Source organism: Nannobrachium achirus (assembly GCF_963921795.1).
Source record: "Nannobrachium achirus genome assembly, chromosome: 8".
Lineage (NCBI taxonomy): Eukaryota > Metazoa > Chordata > Actinopteri > Myctophiformes > Myctophidae > Nannobrachium > Nannobrachium achirus.
The window spans coordinates 5,177,176-5,201,078 of record NC_137817.1 but is presented as its reverse complement, the minus strand read 5'-3'; the positions used below and the strand labels follow the sequence as shown (position 1 = coordinate 5,201,078).

The following is a 23,903-nucleotide window of genomic DNA, read 5'->3' as shown; positions in this document are numbered from 1 at the left end:
TCGACTATTTGTATACTTTGAGGTCGAATAATTCGAATACTAAAAATCACTATTCTTGAATGCCCTGTTGAAGTGTGCATAAGAAGTGAAACATGAGAGGTACAGGGTGGAATTACCTTATATTCTTTATGAAGTTTTTAGAAATCACAAAAAGAACTATGTTTACTGTGAGAACATGACACAGTGGTGCATTTCAATGCACAAAATGGTTGAATAGCCCACCAACTGCGACACCGACGCTGCAATCTGACAGTACCTCTGAATGTGCTGGTCTGATGTGCTGAATGCATTCGGAGCTGTAGCAATGGATTGGAGGTTTTCCTCCGACTACAATTTAACATTCTTCCACACAAAATACCAGAACAACACAGGTTGTCGTTGTCCTACTCTCATTAGATATCGTCGCAATCGGTAGAAACCTGTGGGTTTTACAAATATCAATGAAAAGCATGCATTAGTCACAACAGTTTGTTACTAAATAATAATACTTTGGATCCCGTTGGAACTTTTTTTTCCCCATTTCCTGAAAAGTAACAGTTTTTGACATACCGGTACAAGGTTTCCACCCAATGGCGAACTATACCATAGACTGTAAAAAATATGGACAGTGGGAAGCCATTGGTTTCTATGCTTTTTTGGCCCTTGGTATGGGTGTCGCCATCATTGTTTTAATGGTACCAGAGGAAGGCTATTGGCTGCCAACGGTCACATGCAACCGCAGGGATACATGGGACAATGTCTTGAGCTTGCCGAAAATAAAGCACACGAAAGAAGAATCATCACAAGCCTATGATCACAAGCCCTTACTACAGCATACCCTGCTATAACATCAAATATAACATGAATTGGACCATATTTTCACAAAACGCATATCATGGTGATTGAAACGAGGCTTTAAACTAGCGACAGGAACCATAAAGTATTTATGACAATGTTTATTAAGGTAAGAAAATCAAATGTAAAAGTTCGGGGGAAATGAATGGAATCCTATGGAGAACATGTTGCTTCTGGTGCCAGAACAGCGCAACTATAGCGGCCAATCATAAGAACTTTTAGTTCCGTGTTTGCTTAATTTTAATTCAGGACAACTGGCCCCCTGAACTATACACACTGGGGGCCCATGGGAATACATCAATATTCAGATTTATCATCCCATTTCCACCCATATTGTCATTGCCCCCCTCCCTCCCCTCCGATCAGTCCATGGTTCAGTTCTGGTAGGCTTTCACCAGCAGCCACATCAGCAGCACAGTGATGAAGACGATCATGAAGTTGAGGAACAGTTCCTGCACTGAGCGGTCCATCCTGGCTGCAGGGTCTCTCAGGGGGGGATGAGGAGGAGATGCTCAGGACAGAGGCTGCCAAACACTGCAGCAGTGCAGGACAGAAGAAGGGTGGGCTCGCAGACTCGTTGGACAATGTTAGAAGGGGCGTACCGCTCCTCTTTGGTTTGGCACACAAGTCTAAGAGAAGGAGACAGAAGAAATAACACTTTGACTCATTGACTTCCACGAATTAGAGCGTTTTTCACCAACCTCTCTGAATATCCTGTCTCATTTGTATGCTTGAATACATTTCGTCGCTGTTGGGTGAAAACTTTGTCGTTCGTTTGTTCGTTTTGCATTTATCATTTTAAAAAATGATTTAAACTAGTGAAAACAGCCGATCTACAAGCACACCTTTTATGCCCATACATGTAGATCCCTGTCTGTAGAACCAGCCACACAGATATGGGCTGTCTGTCTTGCCATCTGTCTTGGCCATATATGGATTCTGTTAGTGCGGAATGTTGCTGCTGTGGCCTCCATATATGGGCATTCCCATATGAAGTCATGTTAGATATGGGCTTAATATTGATGACATCAAGTCCATATATGGGCATAAAAGAGATTCTGTTAGTGTGACATCACAGTGAAGTCAGAGCATGATGTCCGAGCGGCAAACTCATGGTTCCCCTGACATCACAGTGATGTCAGAGCTTATGTCCTAGCGGCAAACCCATGGTTCCCCTGACATCACAATGATGACAGAGCATTATGTCAGAGCGGCAAACCCACAGACCGTACAAAACTGTACACGTCCAGTCAGCATGTGCCGTTTCACATACTAAACTGCGACCTTCGGACGCAAAAAGCTAGCAAAAAGTGTTTCTGTATATTTGTAAATGGAAGCATACAGTTGTGAGAACGATAATATGCACCTTTTTTAAAGATTAAGAAAATGCATTCACAGCCAATGCTTTTTAATGGGAAGGCTTTTTGCAGTTGTCAAAGTGCTACCCCACCCTCACCCCCACCCTCACCCTCAACCTCACCCTCCCCCCCCCCCCCCCGTGGGCCCCACTTGTGGTCCTGACTCATAGTTTGAGAACCTCCGCATTAGAGGATCTAGAGTAGAGCCCTGGGGGACCCCGGTCCACTAAGCAGATAGGCTTTAAGTGGTTCAATCTGTCTGTGCAAGAACCAGCGCTGTCTGCCTGTGTGCGAGGGGAGAGCCTCACTGGAATGTGGGCTGTTCTTCATATGTGTCTACTGTTATGTGTGCATTGTCTGCTTGTGCGTGCCTGTGTGCGTGTGCGTGTGTGTGTGTGTGTGTGTGTGTGTGTGTGTGTGTGTGTGTGTGTGTGTGCGTGCGCGCACGCGTGTGTGTGCGTGCGCATGTGGTGTGCGAATGCAATGTGTGTAATGTAGCCAGTGTTATCACACATTAGAGAGCTGATAGGCCCCCACACCTGTTGTTCACACAGCTATCATCAGTGGACAGAGAGGGGAGCCCGGGTAAACACACAGAAATACCACCCCAGACACGCACACACCTAAAAAAGCCAAAAGCCCACATACCGGTACATATCTCAGTAATACAGGATGGAATGGTCGGTGCTTTACGTAATCGTGAAATGTACATTTTTCATGGTGCCCCACAGGTCCTAGGGAACCCGTTGAAAACCTCATTCTCTGGAATGTTTAAAGATGCGTTTAAAGTATTCGTCTTTCTGATTTATTGCCTCTGACGCACATGTGTTTTTTGTCTTTTACTTTACTACTGTAATTGGTCAAAGTGGGGGTAATTTAAACAATGTTACGGTATATACTGTAGTGTAGGGCATTCACGAATAGTGATTTTTAGTATTCGAATTATTCGACCTCAAAGTATTCGAATAGTCGAATATTCGACAGGACTGGACAAACTGTCAAATATTAAGTAAACAAGAGGCAAACATTGTGAAAATAGCCGATCTACATGGCGTTGTGAGCATGTAGATCTGCTATTATCACAATATTTATCTGTGGAACCGAGTCACATTAAATGTAATTCCTACAATTCCAAGTGCTTGTCAGGGTGGGGGTCCCCTGTTCAAATATGTTTATTTTGGGGGTCATGGCCTAAAAAGGTTTGAGAAGCCCTGGTATAGAGCATTAACACATTCATCCACCAGGGGCACTGACAACTCATTCTTATGACTTACTATCTAGCCACGCGTTATAAACTATATATTTTTTAAAGAGAAAATACAAATAAGCGAATATTCGACTTTGGTGAACAATGTCGAATAGTGACTTTGATATTCGAATATTCGAATATTTTTTGGTGAATGCCCTAATATACCGTTGGGTAGTTTCATATATTTCATGTACAAAACATAAACTTACACCTTAAAGCCAGCAGGGTATACTTAGTTGACCGGGGTCGTCCAGGGTTTTATACTGTCCCCTCTTGTTTTCTCTCCACACAGAATGGGGGCATTAAAATAATTTACTGCGTTGCGAAAAAAAAAAACATTTTAAAAGTCGACCCATAAAAATTGGTCCCATCATATTGGACTAGGGTTCAAGTGGTTAAGAACAGTACTTGAGCAAATGTACTTAGTTACATTCCACCCAGTGGTGGAAGAAATAGACTATCACAAAAAAACAAATACTCTTTCAAGTAAAAGGCCAGTATTCACATTTATACTTTGGTAAAAGAACAAAATGAATGGGATCAAATTACATTGCCAAAGTAAAGTAAAGTTTACAAAGTAAAGATACTCAAAATGTGTAAAATCTTTAAAAAAAAAATAACATAGGCCTATCTACAAGCTCTCAAATAGCATCTCACCATGCTTTGAGCTTGTAGATTGACTTAATAGTATTCAAGTAATTGTAGTGGAATAAAAAGTACAATCCTGTGTGGAGTAGAATTATATAAAACGTTTACATACTCAAGTAAAGTAAAAGTACCTCAAAGTTGTATTTGAGTATAGGGCGAGTATATTTGAGTATTTTTTCCCTTAAATTAATGCCCTACTTGATTACACTGCAAGCTTGATCTACAAGCATCTTGTTATCGCCACTTTTGTTATTTTTGTATTTGAATCCAGAATCAAGAAATAATAAAAAAAATACATAATATAAATAATAATCCATAAATAGCAGATCTACAAGCTCATATCGCGACACCGAGTGCCGTGATATGATCTTGTAGATCTGCTATTTTTGAAAGTAACAGTTTTGGACACCTGGCAGAGACGATATTTTGAAAAACCTCACTGTCCGAGACCAGAAAAGAAGGTTATTTTCTTTCTTCTGAGGGCTCTCACAACACACTGGATGTATTGGCAAACATTTGTTCTTTGCGGGTCTTACCTGCAGTTATTCACAGCAGGATGGATCGTATCCTACTGTCCTCCTCCAGTGCAAGCTCCTGTGAGCGGCCAGAGAGCGCTCCTAAAGTAGCCGGCTGTGAAGGACCGCCCACCAGTGGCGTCAGTTCAGCAAAAGCTAAGGTATGGCAACATGACTGGTGTCTTGCACGCGTGCGAAGGCGCACGTGCAAGACACCAGTCATGTTGCCATACCTTAGCAACAGGCATGATGAATTTATTTTAAGAAGTACATTTCATTTTTTTTATGGCAGCTGGCAGCTGCCATACCTTGGCATAACCAATTGACGCCTCTGCCGACCCATGGGTGACATTGGCACATACTGATGTCACACACCAACTGAGTGACCAATGGAGCGCTTTTGTGAGTCTCCCCCATAATGACACACGCACGCACGCGCGCACACACACGCACGCACGCACGCACGCACGCACGCACGCACACACACACACACACACACACACACACACACACACACACACACACACACACACCACACACACACACACACACACACACACACACACACACACACACACACACACACACACACACACACACACACACACGTACGCACACACGCGCGCACACACACACCTACCTCTACTTAAGAGACTAGTTATTTATAAAACATTGTTGGAGGTGGATGGATTGCACTGCAAGCGTAGGCGGATTAGATTTGCCTCCAAAAACAATAGCAACTTGGTCTGGTGGATATGGGGAACTGTAACAGTATCACCTGCAGATACAGTATGTGCTCTACAACTATGTGCTGTAGGCCTATGGATACAATACATGGATAACACATAAACCTCAAGATTCAACATATGGGGAGACTATTTTTGCCTCATGAAGGCTTACTGTGAGTAGTAAAATAATAGGTAAAATTTTTTTAATTGCGACCGTCAGGTCGCACTTACTATCAAAACCACCACAAAGTGTAACTCCGTCCCTCCGTCTGTCTGTCACACCTCACACGTCACACTCTTGCCCTGCTCATATCTCCGCAACCGTTGCCCCGATCCATGCCAAATTTTGCACACACGTTCCTTGCCTGCCAAACTACAACCTCCAAGGACCCCCGGAGCTCCAGGGACCCCCATGTCCCTGGGGGACCCCCAGATGTAAAAAAAATCCAAAATGTGCAAAAATGACCAAATGACCACCCCAACCGGGCTGCTCACGGGGAATTCCCGGGGACCACCAACTCCTGCTGCTCCACAACGGTTGCAAAAGTGGTGGCGCCCCCAGTGGAGGACCCCCTCCACTGCAGCTCACATAAAATGCCGTAACTCGGGCTAGGAGCGTCCGGGAGAGCCGGGGCCGGTACCTATTCGTCCGCCAAGGCAACGCGGAGACCCGACCCCTCATTTCTCACATGCCCCTCTTCTAGCGCCACCATGAGGCCGATTCTTGCAAAACACATTTTTGGACACTGCTCCTACAGATTTTGCCCTAAAATCACACAAATCGGTACACACTATGTCTACACTCATGTCATCAACATGGATCTGTCCCATATTGCGCCACCATCAGGCTGACCTGACGGTCGCCTATCTCCCGATTAGGGAGTCTTACTGGTAATAACCAGTAAGTCTCCCGGGAGATAAGATACACAAACTTTAGAAGGCAATGGTAGCCAATCAGGAGGGAATAGCGACCTTAAGCAACGCTACGGCAACGGCAGATGACAAAGGTAACCGGAAATGATCCGCGCTCGATAAATAAGCCTGCCGTCGCCCCAGCCGTCTCTACTACGGCAGAAGGTCCCTTCCCACGTAGCGCCTACTCCGTCTGCTGCGTGTACGCGTCGCCATGGGAACCAAAGCGTTCAGTGAAAGGGGTGGGAACCCGTCGCCGCAGAGGCTTTGCTTAACCATTTTGATCGCTACAGCGATTACGTCATAGCAGTCGTAATCCGCCTGGCGTTGCCGTCGTGAAAATCATCTAGCTTAAACTCGCTAATATGGGAAATGGGACAGATCCATGTTGATGACGTGACTTTAGACATACTGTGTACCGCTTTGGGTGATTTTAGGGCAAAATCTGTAGGAGCAGTGTCCTAAAATGTGTTTCGCAAGAATCGGCCTCATGTTGGTGCTAGAAGAGGGCCATGTGAGAAATGAGGAGGTGGAGGTTGTGAGCTGCCATCCAAGGAGTGTGTGTGCAAAGTTGGCATGGATTAGGGGCAACGGTGGCAGAGATATGAGTAGGGAAAAAGTGTGACGTGACAGACTGACAGACTGACAGACTGATAGACTTACACACTGACACACTGACACACTGACTGACTGACAGCAGGTGGAGGTTTTGATCATTGCGGTCGCAATAAATACAATTTAAAATTAGGATCTTGAATTGCTCAGTGTTAGCAGTCTTTAAAGTGGATTTGCACCACGTGAACCCTAGCATGCCTATCTTGGCCATGTCTTGGCCACGAAGTACAGTAGGTGAACATTGTGCAAAAATAGACCCCTGGTGGACTCCAGTCAACTAGTGGTTAATGGCTCAGTCTGATGTCAATGAGATTAACCTGCTTCATGTTCAAACATGTTCCTCTGACTACTCTGATGCAAAGCATGGCATCAATCCCACCACCTCTCACATGCTAAGCGACTGACACAACGCGTCGCGCTGCGACGCATTATAGATAGATACCTTTATTATCCCAAGGGGGACATTCAGTTGTCCAGTTGTAGCACAGCAGTATACAGTTATTTACAAAGTTACAGAGAAGTAGGAAAAGATAGATAAGAGTAAAAAACAAGAGCAGTACAGTACCAATAAAGAGAAGGTGCATCAATAGAGGGGGTGAATTAAATATAAGTATATATACATAAAGTGTCCTACAAAAAGAGACCAAAGCAGTCATTCAATGGTAGTTAGTGCAACAAGTATCACACTGTCATTGTTAAACAAGACAAATACTCAGAAACTACCAACACAACCTAATAGTGCAATGTCGAAAAACAGTGCGAAAAAAACAACAGAAACAGCTCAGAGCAGAAGAAACTAGGCAGCGTGTCACCGCAAGACGCACATGAGCACTCTCTCTGGAAGGTCCTTAGAGGTCAAAGTCAATACAGCAATAGTTCCAACCTAATAGTGCAAAGTCAAAAAAACTGTGCGATGAGCTTATGCCCCCGGTGACGATCCCCGGGGGCACCGCACCAGCAGGTCCGTTTGGCTCCCCGGATGGTCCTCTATACCTCTACCTCTCTCCGCCATGCGTCCGCTGTTGGTGGCAGCCATCACTGGCATTGACCATATTCACACGGCGGCCATCTTGCCATTAAATTAATGAAATGCCACCCCAGTTGGCCCTCCTCCCTCGGGAGAGCTTCGCTGTTACTACGTGTCATCTTTTCGACACCCAACCCAAACCCTTACCCTAACCCTAACCCTAACCTCTGTTGGGATGAGTCGCTAACCCTCCCGACGCTCCTTTGTCGAAATGACGGTCCGTTGGAAAGATCGAGATTTCCCCCCTCCCTCACCTGCACGCTGGCAGGCACCAACCCGTGCCAGACCCTGTCGCCTCCCTCCCTCACCTTCCTCCCTTCCCTCCCCCCCTTCCCTGCCTGCTCCTACCACTCACCATGCCCCCGTTTCTCCCCTTCTCTTTCTCCTCCCCTCCTACTCCTCGCCAAGCATGTCTCCACCGTGCAGCTCCCTCTTCCCATTATCCCTTGCCACTCCGTCAACAGGTGTTGAATCCATTTCATAACACTGGTTCAGTGTTGTTTTTGACAGCACATTTTGATTTAGTTTTAGTTTTTGAATAAAATGTCTTTTAGTTTTAGTCATAATTTAGTCACCTGTACAGTTTTAGTTTTAATCAAATTTTAGTCGACTAAATATCATAAGATGTATTTTGGCAGGCCTTGATGGCATCATAATGACTGATTTTCACATGGGTGCGCGCTGAAAATAGCAGATCTAGATCTGCTTGTAGATCTGCTATTTTCAGCGTGTGACACCTGAGAGCAACCAAACATAAAATGACTCTCTTCTCCACTAGTCCCTCCCTAACGTTTTCATCTAGTTTTTTTATTTTGTTGACGAAATTGTAATATATTTAGTCTTAGTTTTAGTCATCACAGCTTTAGTTTTTATTTCGTTTTTATTTAGTTTTCGTCAGTGAAAAAAACGCAGTCGACAAACATTTTTCGTCATAGTTTTAGTCGACGAAATCAACACTGCCCTCCGCACACACCCAAGCCCCTCGTGCACCTTCCTCCCGTGCACATGCTGGCTTTCCCCCTCCCATCTTCGCTAAGCCCTCCCTTCTCCGTGTCCCAAATGTCTTTTGTGAGCAACCCATTTCCTCCCGCTGGTCCCTCCTATTAGCCTTACCACAGCCACCGTAGAGGTTCCTCCAGTCTCCATCTCTCTCCTATTAGCCTTACCACAGCCACCGTAGAGGTTCCTCCAGTCTCCATCTCTCTCCTATTAGCCTTACCACAGCCACCCTAGCGGTTCCTCCAGTCTCCATCTCTCTCCTATTAGCCTTACCACAGCCACCCTAGAGGTTCCTCCAGTCTCCATCTCTCTCCTATTAGCCTTACCACAGCCACCCTAGAGGTTCCTCCAGTCTCCATCTCTCTCCTATTAGCCTTACCACAGCCACCGTAGAGGTTCCTCCAGTCTCCATCTCTCTCCTATTAGCCTTACCACAGCCACCCTAGCGGTTCCTCCAGTCTCCATCTCTCTCCTATTAGCCTTACCACAGCCACCGTAGAGGTTCCTCCAGTCTCCATCTCTCTCCTATTAGCCTTACCACAGCCACCGTAGAGGTTCCTCCAGTCTCCATCTCTCTCCTATTAGCCTTACCACAGCCACCCTAGCGGTTCCTCCAGTCTCCATCTCTCTCCTATTAGCCTTACCACAGCCACCCTAGAGGTTCCTCCAGTCTCCATCTCCCTCCTAGCCTTACCACAGCCACCCTAGAGGTTCCTCCAGTCTCCATCTCTCTCCTATTAGCCTTACCACAGCCACCCTAGCGGTTCCTCCAGTCTCCATCTCTCTCCTATTAGCCTTACCACAGCCACCCTAGAGGTTCCTCCAGTCTCCATCTCTCTCCTATTAGCCTTACCACAGCCACCCTAGCGGTTCCTCCAGTCTCCATCTCTCTCCTATTAGCCTTACCACAGCCACCCCAGAGGTTCCTCCAGTCTCCATCTCTCTCCTATTAGCCTTACCTCAGCCACCCTAGAGGTTCCTCCAGTCTCCATCTCTCTCCTATTAGCCTTACCACAGCCACCCCTGCGCTTCCTCCAGTCTCCATCTCTCTCCTATTAGCCTTACCACAGCCACCCTAGCGGTTCCTCCAGTCTCCATCTCTCTCCTATTAGCCTTACCACAGCCACCCTAGAGGTTCCTCCAGTCTCCATCTCTCTCCTATTAGCCTTACCACAGCCACCCTAGAGGTTCCTCCAGTCTCCATCTCTCTCCTATTAGCCTTACCACAGCCACCCCTGCGCTTCCTCCAGTCTCCATCTCTCTCCTATTAGCCTTACCACAGCCACCCCTGCGCTTCCTCCAGTCTCCATCTCTCTCCTATTAGCCTTACCACAGCCACCCTAGAGGTTCCTCCAGTCTCCATCTCTCTCCTATTAGCCTTACCACAGCCACCCTAGCGGTTCCTCCAGTCTCCATCTCTCTCCTATTAGCCTTACCACAGCCACCCTAGCGGTTCCTCCAGTCTCCATCTCTCTCCTATTAGCCTTACCACAGCCACCCTAGCGGTTCCTCCAGTCTCCATCTCTCTCCTATTAGCCTTACCACAGCCACCCTAGAGGTTCCTCCAGTCTCCATCTCTCTCCTATTAGCCTTACCACAGCCACCCTAGCGGTTCCTCCAGTCTCCATCTCTCTCCTATTAGCCTTACCACAGCCACCCTAGAGGTTCCTCCAGTCTCCATCTCTCTCCTATTAGCCTTACCACAGCCACCCTAGCGGTTCCTCCAGTCTCCATCTCTCTCCTATTAGCCTTACCACAGCCACCCTAGCGGTTCCTCCAGTCTCCATCTCTCTCCTATTAGCCTTACCACAGCCACCCTAGCGGTTCCTCCAGTCTCCATCTCTCTCCTATTAGCCTTGCCACAGCCACCCTAGAGGTTCCTCCAGTCTCCATCTCTCTCCTATTAGCCTTGCCACAGCCACCCTAGCGGTTCCTCCAGTCTCCATCTCTCTCCTATTAGCCTCACCACAGCCACCCTAGCGGTTCCTCCAGTCTCCATCTCTCTCCTATTAGCCTCACCACAGCCACCCTAGCGGTTCCTCCAGTCTCCATCTCTCTCCTATTAGCCTCACCACAGCCACCCTAGCGGTTCCTCCAGTCTCCATCTCTCTCCTATTAGCCTCACCACAGCCACCCTAGCGGTTCCTCCAGTCTCCATCTCTCTCCTATTAGCCTCACCACAGCCACCCTAGCGGTTCCTCCAGTCTCCATCTCTCTCCTATTAGCCTCACCACAGCCACCCTAGCGGTTCCTCCAGTCTCCATCTCTCTCCTATTAGCCTCACCACAGCCACCCCTGCGCTTCCTCCAGTCTCCATCTCTCTCCTATTAGCCTCACCACAGCCACCCTAGCGGTTCCTCCAGTCTCCATCTCTCTCCTATTAGCCTCACCACAGCCACCCTAGCGGTTCCTCCAGTCTCCATCTCTCTCCTATTAGCCTCACCACAGCCACCCTAGCGGTTCCTCCAGTCTCCATCTCTCTCCTATTAGCCTTACCACAGCCACCCTAGCGGTTCCTCCAGTCTCCATCTCTCTCCTATTAGCCTTACCACAGCCACCCTAGAGGTTCCTCCAGTCTCCATCTCTCTCCTATTAGCCTTACCACAGCCACCCTAGAGGTTCCTCCAGTCTCCATCTCTCTCCTATTAGCCTTACCACAGCCACCCTAGCGGTTCCTCCAGTCTCCATCTCTCTCCTATTAGCCTTGCCACAGCCACCCTAGAGGTTCCTCCAGTCTCCATCTCTCTCCTATTAGCCTTACCACAGCCACCCTAGCGGTTCCTCCAGTCTCCATCTCTCTCCTATTAGCCTTGCCACAGCCACCCTAGAGGTTCCTCCAGTCTCCATCTCTCTCCTATTAGCCTTGCCACAGCCACCCTAGCGGTTCCTCCAGTCTCCATCTCTCTCCTATTAGCCTTACCACAGCCACCCTAGAGGTACCTCCAGTCTCCATCTCTCTCATCCTCCCACTGGTCCCTCCTATTATCCTGGCCACAGCCACCCCAGCGGTTCCTCCAGTCTCCATCTCTCTCATCCTCCCACTGGTCCCTCCTATTATCCTGGCCACAGCCACCCCTTCGGTTCCTCCAGTCTCCATCTCTCTCCGACAACAGATATAAATGGTGAGTATATCGACCTCGCTAAAGTTAGTTAGTGTTCTATTTCCAACCCGCGTCAGGGAAATCTTCTGTGCCGAGTTCGACCAGTCCTGGACCCCCCAGACTGAAATGTGTGTGGAGAGGAAATAATTGGCGTGATGACTAAATTGGGGAGAAAAGAAAAGAAAAAAACAAGGGAAAAAAACAGCAAAAGTAGCAGATGGACAAGCTTTGCACCGCGGTTCAAGCTCGCAAATCATCAATAAAAATACAAAAAACTAAAAATAGGTTTCGGCCTGACAACTACAAAATAGAATGCCTGAGGTCTTCTTGCATTTCTTTGCACAGCTGGCTAAGTAGTGCAGCTGGCTGCACTACTTATCCAGTATTATGTTGTTGGTGTTGGTGTTGTTGGCATTAAATGTCCCTCCAACATTTTGCTGCTTGCAGGGACGTGCTGGCCATTGGGAAAAGCGGGACAACTCCCGAACGGCCGGTTCATTCCCAGATGGTCCAGGCCGGCCATTAGGAAAAAAATAAAAATAAAATGTCGGCCTTCGTTCCATTTTGGGGGCTGGGCAGCCAACAATGTAAATCGTCACTGTCGGGCAGAAACCTTGTATCTCCAAGTTTCAAATTTGTACATTATTTCGCAAAGCAAAGCCATGCTTCATCATACAAGGCTGTCGCACAAAAGTAGTGAAAACAGCAGATCTACAAGCACACAACGCCTCGCGGTTTGTGTGCTTATAGATCGGCTGTTTTCACTAGTTTAAATCATTTTTAAAATGGTTTTGGACATACAAGGTTTCCACCCGACAATGACGAAATATAACTCATGTAATTGGCCCACTGGCTTGTCACTTGCCATGATCTGAAATGGCAAATCTTTGAGTAGCAGCAGTGCTATAGAGAGAGATCTCTCTCTATAGCGCACAATGAGGGCCTCTACAATTCGTTTTCCCGGGCTGAATCAGGGGCCCTGGCCTGCACGTCCCTGGCTGCTTGGGTTAGTATTGGCTTGTATTTTAATCTGTACAACTGACCAATTAACACTTCCACAGCCTGCCCAGAATGGCTGTCGGTGGACTAGCCGGAAATTTCTATTATTGTATTATGATCTGAGACAGCATTCATTGTATAAGACCATCAGCGCGGTCCCACGATCCCACGTTCTTTTTTTCCCCATCCCGATCGGCTGTTGTTTACTCACCAGCGAATTGTCTCGATCTGCATTGGCATATACCCCGGTAGTGGGGATTTTGCCGGAGGCATCTTCCTCCCTGTGCGCTTCACGTGCACGATCCGAAAACATCACGGACAGATGCTATGCTAACGCATCCTCCTACAATGAAAGTGAACGGGACTTTTTCTATAGAGTACGAAAAGCTACCAGAAGCACTTCCGGTTCCAAGGGTTGAGAGAATGATCCTTTTAGATCAGTCGAAGAAGAGATGGACAAGGGCTGCCAATCGTTTTTTCCTTTTTTTTTCTTTTTTTTCCCCCGATCATTATCACTTATTTCGTTTTTAATGACCTAGTAATTCTGGTCCGTCTAATTAAAGTACAGAAGAAGTACGGTTTAATCCGGTTTTAATATTAAGTGGCTCCCCGTGGCTGAGAAAGAGTTAATAGGTATGGAGCTCTAAACAAGAGTAGCTCGATAACCCAATAGAGATTTATTGAGTACCCGGTATCAATAAGCTTTGGGCTTATCAAGCTTGTTATCGAGCATAGCGGCCCATGATGCCATGTTTAAACAATCAAGACAAAAGGCAATCAAAAAATTATTATAGTACTATTCATAATATAAAGCCATTTAACACTTATTGCACACTAATGAATGATTGTTTTAATGATATTTAATCATAATATGTTTTACTTTTGTCAATTGCCATCTTCACAGATGGTGGTCAGCCACAAACTCACAGTCACAACAACAGTGTCCAATAAAAAAAAGATACCAGTTATGTTCTGAATGTGTTGTTTCATATCTTTCCACAAAATATTAGAAAACACTCAATAGTGGGCTCGATGAAAGCCCGGCTCAATAAGCAGGATTCATAAGGTGCTCATTATCAATAAAAATTAACAAGCTCTATCCCTACCAATTAAGACTGCTGCCAATTCTCTTTTAGGCCTTAGTATTTCTCTCTACATCAAATGTCCAAATGTGCCCGAAAAGAAGCGTATCTACAAGCTCACCAAGCCCTGCGTTGCCTTGTAGCTCTGCTATTGTCTGCATCAGAAATAGGGGTACAAGTGGTTAACCCCATGGCGTGTTTTGCACGAAATATGATATTTTGCTCCCTGGCTCGGGGCGTTAGGATGATCAGCACGAGGTCTGTGCATGTTAATCTAGCGGCTAAGCTGTGATTGTGTTGTGTGTTGGTTGTTCTCTATCATCTGTTGACACCGGGGTCACACCAGGACAATGCGTATTATGCGAAAGATCAGTGGCGTCAGTTCAGCAAAAGCTAGGGTATGGCAAAGATGGGAGTCCTCATGGAAAAGAGGCATTCCATTATGTATAACATACGCTTCTATTGTGAAAATAGCCGATCTACATGCTCACAACGCCTCGTGCTGCGAGGCGTTGTGAGTTTTGTCCGTTTTTTACACAGGTTTCTACTTTTTCTTGGGCTGTGTATGGCAGCCTGGAACAGTAGTTCAAGTGTAGCTAAACTTGTCATGTTAGTAAACGTGCCACAATTACCAATAATGCATTGCACCTGTGCAGCTGACCTGCGGAACCTGGGAATATACCAATATACCTTGTTAAAGTGACCATTTTTTGTTACATTTTGCATTTGTAGTTATTTTACTGTAATTTAACAACATATTAACCAGCACAGATAGACAAAGACATTCATGGATTTATATTTATTTATAACTTTTATTTTGGCAGCTGCATACCCCTGCCATACCCAATTGACGCCCCTGCGAAAGATCCCCCTGGACAGTTCATCCTGGGATTTCGGAGGTCGTTCCCACAGGATTTAACGGATCATAGCGGCTGCCGGGTTCATCACTCCAGCACTCATGCCTGGCTGCACTCGTCCAGTAGATCACTTGGGCCTAAACACATCGGACCCAGGGATTCCTGTCGCCAGGGAGACCAACGCTGGGTTGATTGAACATAACATGGCTAGGTGTGGATGGACCAGAGCCCATTCTGACAGCTGGAGGGGGAGAGAGAGAGACAGCGTGAGTGAGACAGAGACAGAGGGCCTTTTCCACCGGCAAATAAAATCGGTTCTGGTTCTTTCTCCCGCCTATGGGATGAACCAGAGGTGAGCTTTTCCACCGAGAAACGGAGTTCAATGGTTCTGAACCGTAAGAGTTGGTTCCGAACGGGAACCACAAAATCCTTGGTTCCTCTGGTTCAATCTGGTTCAATCTGGTGGAAACGCAAGCCGGTTCGCAAGAACGAACCAAGGATCCAAGAAAGTTGAACCGGTTCTGGAACCGGTTCTTTGCCCGTGGAAAAGGCCCCTGAGAGAGAGAGAGAGAGAGAGAGAGAGAGAGAGAGAGAGAGAGAGAGAGAGAGAGAGAGAGAGAGACACACAGAGAGAGAGAGAGAGAGAGAGAGAGAGAGACAGAGAGAGAGAGAGAGAGAGAGACACACAGAGAGAGAGAGAGAGAGAGAGACAGAGAGACAGAGAGACAGACGAGATTCAGATAATGCTTTATTTGTCACTTATTCCAACGCATTAAAATGTTGGTGGGACATGTAATGCCAACAACACCACCACCACCACCAACACCACCACCACCACAAAATAAGTAGTGCAGTTAAAGTACCCGTACCAGCCAGCTGTGCAAAGAAATGCAAGAAAAGAGGCATTATATTTTGTTCAGGCAGAAACCTTTTTTTTTTTTTTTTTTTTTTTTGTGATTTGCAAGCTTGATCTGCTACTTTTTATATTTTTATATTTTTGAATTTGAATCCTTAGCAGCTATTGTCTACAAAGAAGCAAAAAAAACCTCTCTGTCTCACTGTCAGATACAGATACAGAGAGAGAGAGAGACAGAGAGAGAGAGAGAGAGCTGGCAGGGTTATCCTCCAAAGACAAAAGGGTGTCGGCACCATCCCCCCCAGATATCATTGTCACATTCTGGAGCACGTACTGCGCACGTGTGTATGTGTGCTGTCACTGCTGTGAGGCCAACACATTTAGATCTGTGTGAGACAGAACAGGCACTTGAAGGAGATAAGTCCAGGGGGCCAGAACAGAGAAATAGGGTGGGCCTGGCAACTTCAGGGTGGGCCCCGCTTGGGAGGAATATTGTGCCCGCGGCCAAAGGGCGCGGGCGCGAAACATTTCTGTTTTTTTTTTTGGGGGGGGGGGGGGGTTCTGTAAATTATTAGGGTTTTTTGGGGTTAAAACGGGTGTGGGTGGCAGCAGCAATGAACAACAATTAATAGGCTAATACAAAGCATTGAGTTCCCAGCTGCACTTCATCCCAACAACACATTTCCAAATATAAACTAACACTCCCCCTCCAAACACAGTAGCCAACTGCTGCTAGTGTAGATGCATCATCCGAGCGACAGTTGTAAAGTAGCCTACTGTTCATTTATTCATGTTAAGCAAGACGATGATCACACAAAAAACACACAAAAAATAAAGAAAAAAAGGTCCAAGCCGCCATGGACAACATTAAACTCTGCAGAAGTAAATACATGCGCAGTACGGCAGTGCGCACACACACACACACACACACACACACACACACACACACACACACACACACACACACACACACACACACACACACACACACACACACACACCTACACCTACTCGTTCATAATAATAATTCACTAAGGGGGTCATGGCTGTCTGTATTGAAGTTTAAAAAAAGGCTCTGGCGGCAGCCAAGGAATTCTACAATGTTACTTTCCTAGAACCACCCTCCAGCACCAGAGCACCCATCCACACCTCTCTTACACCTAATCATATCCCAAGAGGCTGTTCCAACTCAGCCTCCCTCTTGTGCACAGCCACAGATACAGTATGTCTCCTCAGGTTCCTACACCTGAAGGCATCAACACCACCACCTGTCATTATCACTGAGGAGATGTGAGAGACTGGTCCTGCAGTCAGTTTTGTCACACCAAATTCTGGGCCCTGGTTACAAGGATTCACTGCGGGCCCCCCCATGAACAGGTGAAGCAATATTACGCATTATTTTGTGTTTATATTGAAAAACAACCTCACAGGGCGGCACCGAGTGCCGCTCTGCGAGCTTGTAGATCTGCTATTTTTGAAAAATCGTGCAAGTCTTTGAATATTTCAAATCCTTCTAAGGTTTTTGGGAAAAAACTATCTTTCTATGTCAGTGGTGCACAACATTTTTCATGTCAAGGACCCCCAAAATGATATGTATTTGCCACAGACCCCCATCTCAAAATATTTAGTTCCAGGGAACCCCCCAGAAGCCAAATTTTAATTACATATGTTCGCTTTAAAAAATGCATGTATTCAAAGATTTGCACACATTTTCACGACTTTTCAAAAATACCGAGCTTGTAGATCTGCTATTATATTATAGCTAAAGAAGTATAAAATAATTAAGGCCCCGTTGTCAGCTTTTCCAGTCTAAAAACTGGTCTTACTTTGTTCCGTTTTCAACCCCCGAAAATGCCGCTGTCGTCTGAACGACCACCAGAGAGGGAGACAAATCCTGCATGGAGTGGAATTGGGTATATGCATATACGCCATTTTGTTCTACTTCCGGGCCTCTTTCGACTTTCTTCACAGGTGTTACCGATGATACTAATGAAGGCTCTGTTCCATTCTGCTCAAACAGAGTCAGGGTGCTGATATTGTGAATGTTGGCTTACTGGAAACACTCTGCTACACCAGTGGGTCTCAAAGTGTCCTTGAGTGGGTTCCAAATGTCCCCATACAGGTGTATAACTCTGAGAGTGTACAAATGGAAGCAAATGGACCTCCATTTGATTCCATTTGTTGATTCCATTTGTACAGAGTTTAAGGGGGTCCTTGAAATTAAAGAACCACTGTACAATAAATCAAACAGAGCCTTAATCAGTATCATCAGTAACACCTGTGAAGGAAGTCGAAAGACACCCGGAAGTAGAACAAAATGGCGTATATGCATATACCGGTAGCCTATTGTAACCTTGCTGTCTCATCACTTCATCCTCACACTATACTGCTATTGTTCTCTCAGAGAGGCAGCAATCTGTTTTCATTGAAGTCCCCATGGGCAGAGGTACGTACAGATGAGGACCACTTGACTGGGGAAAAAAGAGGATCTTGTTTCCACACGAGTGCTTGGTCATGATGATCCCTCTGTCTCCATCCTTCTCTTTGCAACTCATTAGAATACAAAGATTCCAGCAGGCTGCCACAGAAGTGTGACCTCTGGCTCTCGGCCTTGCATTTCAAACGCGCAGCAGCATACCTCGGTGCATGCAAGCGCTTCCACTGTAGTTATTATCACCATGACTCTGCCTTCAAATGGCTTTCATCCTGGAGTTCTCAATACTCGATATGTGGCATGGCCTTGGGCAGGAAAGGGAAATGGCTTCAAAACATCCCTTTTTTCTTTACATTTCTCAATTGAACGGAAGTCAACTTAAAGGAGGACTTTGACACTTTTCAACCCATGTTCATATAATAGGTCCTCACTAATGTTCATAATAAAATAGCACAATTTTTTTCTACTTGGTCCAAGTCTCTTAGGAGAGCTGTGGGAAGTTCAGAAATCCATCGTCTTGTGACATCATCATAAAAAATAAAATAAAAAATCTATATTTTTTGAAAAAAATATTTAGATTTTTATTATCGCGAGAACAATGGCTTCCACTTTAACATTGCAACTTTTCAGGAGTAGAAAGCCTGCATTTTCTATTAGCTTGGATTCCCAATCGATGATGTCACAAGACGATGGGTTTCTGACCTGCCCACAACCCTCCTCTGAGGAAAAAAAAAATGCTATTTTTTAGTGAGGACCAATTATATGAAGATAGGTTGAAAAGTGGTGAAGTACTCCTTTAAGTCACCAGCTTTTGTTGCTCTGTGCCACATTGAATTATTTATGTTCATATGATATAATATTTAACATAATTCAATGTGGCATATAATCTATAACTCTCACATGCAATCTTCGTACATTTTGACACTGTTAAATTAATCTAAAATTCTGTTTTGGGAATCAAACTTGTTTACTTATGAATAATGAATATTGAAAGCCATGGGAGACTGTCCTTGGAGTAGTGAATGTTAAAGGACATGTCTTCCATGGAAATGTTCGTTTAATTTGCCTGGCAAGGAAAGGTTGATGCAGACAGAAATGGCTGTTTTGCTGACCATCTTTTAACCTGGAAGGAAAGCCGATTTCGTCGTTGTCGGGTGTATGTCCAAAACCGTTCATTTTGTATTTATCATTTAAAAAAATGAACTAAACTAGTGAAAACAGCCGATCGGCTGTTTTCACTACTTTTGTAAGACGGCCTTGGCATGGTGAAGCATGCAGGGCTTTACTTTACGATAAAAATATACATTATTTGACACTTGGAGCTACAAGGTTTCTGCCCAACAGTGACGATATGCTGTTTAAACAGTGGAGAGAGTAGCAGCATGCATGCGCTCCTCTCCAACCAGCTGTTGTTTTGTAGACCACAACACAACACAGCTTGGACGCTGCAATTACTGAGATGGCCGTGGACAGGTGAGGACTTTATTAAAATGACATGCACACACGCACACACACACACACGCACGCACGCACGCACGCACGCACACACACACACACACACACACACACACACACACACACATGCACGCACACAGACACACACGCAGACACACACATCTAACCTTGTGCATGTCGGACATACAGTACACAGTTGGACCTTCTAAAGGTTGCAGAGTCATTAATTGGTTGATGGGGTCCCTGGGGGTCCCTGGAGCTCCGGGGGTCCCTAGAGCTCCGGGGGTCCCTGGAGGTGGTCCCCGAGCGTGTGCCACTCTGCATTCCCAGGCCGAGGCCCCAAAGTCGGATAGGAGCGAAGCGGCGGGCTGCCTGGTTCTCCAAAGCCATATCCCCAGGTCCACAGTGATATCCCCAGGTCCACAGTGATATCCCCAGGTCCACAGTCATATCCCCAGGTCCACAGTCATATCCCCAGGTCCACAGTCATATCCCCAGGTCCACAGTCATATCCCCAGGTCCACAGTGATATCCCCAGGTCCACAGTGATATCCCCAGGTCCACAGTGATATCCCCAGGTCCACAGTCATATCCCCAGGTCCACAGTGATATCCCCAGGTCCACAGTGATATCCCCAGGTCCACAGTGATATCCCCAGGGGTCCCTGGAGGTGGTCACCGAGGTGGTCCCCAGACTCTGCAGTCCGAGGCCGAGGCCCCAGAGCCGGATGCGAGTGGAGTGGCGAAGTCCCCTTGGCAACGGTGGCGGAGATATGAGTAGGGCAAAAGTGTGACGTGACGTGACGTGACGTGACGTGACGTGACGTGACGTGACGTGACGTGACAGACAGACTGACTGACTGACTGACTGACACCTGCTGGAGGTTTTGATAGTAACTGCGACCTGACGGTCGCAACAACACAGAATTCACCAGCTAAACAAAGGTAAAACATAGCGGCGGTGAGAAAGATCAAGGTATGCTGATGTTCCCAGTCTGTCACTCACTATTTAAGTGCCAGTCTCACAATATCACATTGTAATCAATGATATGTTTTTATAGAGCACTGAAGTCTGACGTAATTTACTTACCTGGGTCACGTTTTTTCTTCCCCATTCTGATTCAATTCCCATAGACGCATTTAATATTGTATATCACGTCACATAAGAACTGTGTTCCAAAAATAAACAAGTGAGCATGGCGGTTTGACTCCTATGGATATGAAGCATCAACCGATGCCGAGAAAACGCTAACATTACCACTACCGTCTGCCAAATTATAAACAAACTACCGTAAACGATACAGAGCACAATAGCGCCTGGACAATTTGTTTATGTTCGAATCACAATTCTTATAGGAGACGATTCTGATGATGACCCAATTTCATTCTCCATAGAGAAATTACTTCCGTGACCCAGGCTATGAACGAGTGAATTTGGAGATGTAACTGACATACTGATACATGCAACAGCCTTATGGTGAAACAGTGCCCAAATGTGGAGATGAGTGACATCACTGATACATCTGGGTTCTCCAGCATTACATCTGAGACTCCTACATTCAATCGTGCTCCTACATTCAATTCATATACTGTGCACACCCCATAACCCAAACTGCACATAATTCGGACCACATATGTTCGAACAGGCAAGGCCTAGTCATTTTAAACGGTGGTTCACACATTTTAATGTCCAAATTGATATGCATTTGGCCGTACACCCCCTCTGAAAATATTTTGTGCCATATTTTGTCCCCAATAGCAGATCTACAATGCATGCTAGCCTGGCATTGCCAGACAATGTGCAAGGGGAGTGTTCACAATGAAAGGTAGGCCTAATTATCTGTATGCCTGTGCTTCTCTGCATGGCAGCATTGTCTCTCCACTCTTTCTGGGCAAGCACACAACAACTAACCTCGGCATGTATCTTTTGACTGGGGTCCAGGAAATGAATGAACTGTATGAAAATGTCAGGCTAAATAGTCTCACCAGGGTAACCCCCGAAATAAAAGCACCTGTTGGCGTCCAATTGGGCCAGCACTCAGCATGTTGAATTCCCTGTAGGGTATTGTGGTTCAGTTACACAACTGAACCACAGGGTGGAACCAGGGACGTGCAGAGAATGTTGGAGAGGCAGGGGCTGAAATTTCTAAAAGGGCCTTTGGTGGAAATATCGAAAATAGCAGACCTCCAAGCTCACAACGAGTCGCAGAGCGTTGTCGGCTATTTTTGGTGTGTTATACCACGCATAATTTCTACCCAGATAATCTGATGTACGACCGTCATGGTTGAGGATTTACCTCGGTTTGCGGACGCGAATTCATTCGCGTCTACAAACTACTCAAACGTTCAAATTTCACAAACAAAGTGCTTAATAAAGTCACAACCGATAGTAAACCTTGGCCGGCATTGTAGAAATCCAGGCCGGCATTGTGTTCTTTAATAAGAAGCCTTTTTATCCGATCGTTTTATGTTTTTCCATGTATTTCCTGGTGTTCCCCATGCGCACTAGTCTTGCTTGACCAGACTGTTGCCTAATGCGTTTGCATTCGGAGATTGTGGAATAGTTGTCAACTTGTCTGGGTACGCGAGACCTGGTGCGCATGTAGTCTCGCATAGCCAGACAACTATTCCACAATCTCCGAATGCAAACGCGTTAATAGGCAACAGTCTGGTCACATGATGAGACTAGTGCGCATGGGAACACCAGGAAATGTACCGGTATTAAGCACTTTGTAAAATGTGAACGTTTGTGTAGTTTGTAGACGCGAATGGATTTGCATCAGCAAACCGAGGTAAATCGTCAACCATGACGGTCGTATGTCAGATTATCAACGACGACCGTCATGTTTCAGGGCTAAGCCTATAGGGGGAGGCAACCTTAGGCACGGTGCCAACATTGGCACATGGGAGGGTGATCACCGGCACACTGGCAGACGTGTGAGAGAGAGGATTTTTATTTTAAAAACAAATCTTTTTTTTAAAATGTGGTCAATTAAATGAAGTTAGCTCATTTATAGCAAATTACATCTTGCACAAAATTCTACATTCATTAAAACTCTGAACTCTGACTGGGGAGGGAGTCGGGGAGATAGGTGGATTATTGCTCTGGGTCTAATGATCGTTATAAGTATGTCCTGCCAATCAAAATATGTCAAAATATTTGTCATTAAAATGTATGTTGACATGGCACACTGACACTCTAGAAAATAAAAACATGTCACTTCATTTCAAAAAGGTTGCTGACCCCTGGCCTATAGGTAAATTCACACCAGGTAAATCAACATAAAGCAGCGTATAAGTAATCAACTACAAGGTAGGGATATTAAACAGATTTGTACAGAGCCAACAAGTGTAGCTATACTTATTTTTATTTTATTGTAATAACATTGGAACTGTAACACACGATGCACAAGCAGCAGGTAACACACTGTAATAAGTGTTTGTAATATTTTACCAACTTAATCGTCACCAACTTTGAAAAACAATGAAGAGACCAAAGTAACGATATAGAAAGAGAAATAAGCAGTACTGGACAAAGTACGCTACTCAACAAAATATACTTAAGTAGAGTCCTCAATAAATGTACTTATAGTTACTGTCCTCCACTGGATGTAAGAGAAAGAAAGACATCATTCATAGTCCATGTCATGATCTACTGTATGATCCATTATTAATTCCATAGTGTAATTGTATGTATACAAATCATATTATTAATATTAAAATTATTATTATTAATATTGTGTACATGGTTTTTACAGGCGGGTATGATTTTTGCACACATTTTTAGACACTGCTCCTACAGATTTTAACCCCAACATCACGCTAAGCGGTACACAGTATCTCTAAAGTCATGTCATCAACATGGATCTGTCCCATTTCCCATATTCCCTCCTGATTGGCTACCATTGCCTTCTGAAGTTTGTGTATGCGACCTGACGGTCGCTTATCTCCCGATTCGGGGGTCTTACTGGTTCTATTGATTACTATTTCAATTCATCAAATGAGCAAAAAGTGTGTTGTCTTACAGTATGATAGCATCACATACATGAACAATAGTGACATTGTATTACTTAAATAAATACTTAAATATTTTTAAACCAAACTAGTTGCAACACAAACTGTAACATATAACAGCAACAAAGCTAGGCAAAAAAGAAAGATAACAAAAAATATATATATCACAAAATATCACACAAATAAGAAATAATAGTATGAGAATGAATTAACTGTGTAGC

The 23,903-nt window shown here is 45.4% G+C and overlaps 1 protein-coding gene across 1 annotated transcript; it reads right to left on the bottom strand.

Annotated features, from left to right (window-relative positions):
- Positions 1-1,208: 1,208 nt before the first annotated feature.
- sln (sarcolipin) lies at positions 1,209-1,304 on the bottom strand (the record flags this gene model as incomplete). The annotated part of the gene is made up of 1 exon (XM_080731010.1): positions 1,209-1,304. One exon carries the CDS (start codon positions 1,302-1,304, stop codon positions 1,209-1,211), a length of 96 nt encoding a protein of 31 aa, XP_080587136.1.
- Between the last annotated feature and the right edge of the window lie 22,599 nt (positions 1,305-23,903).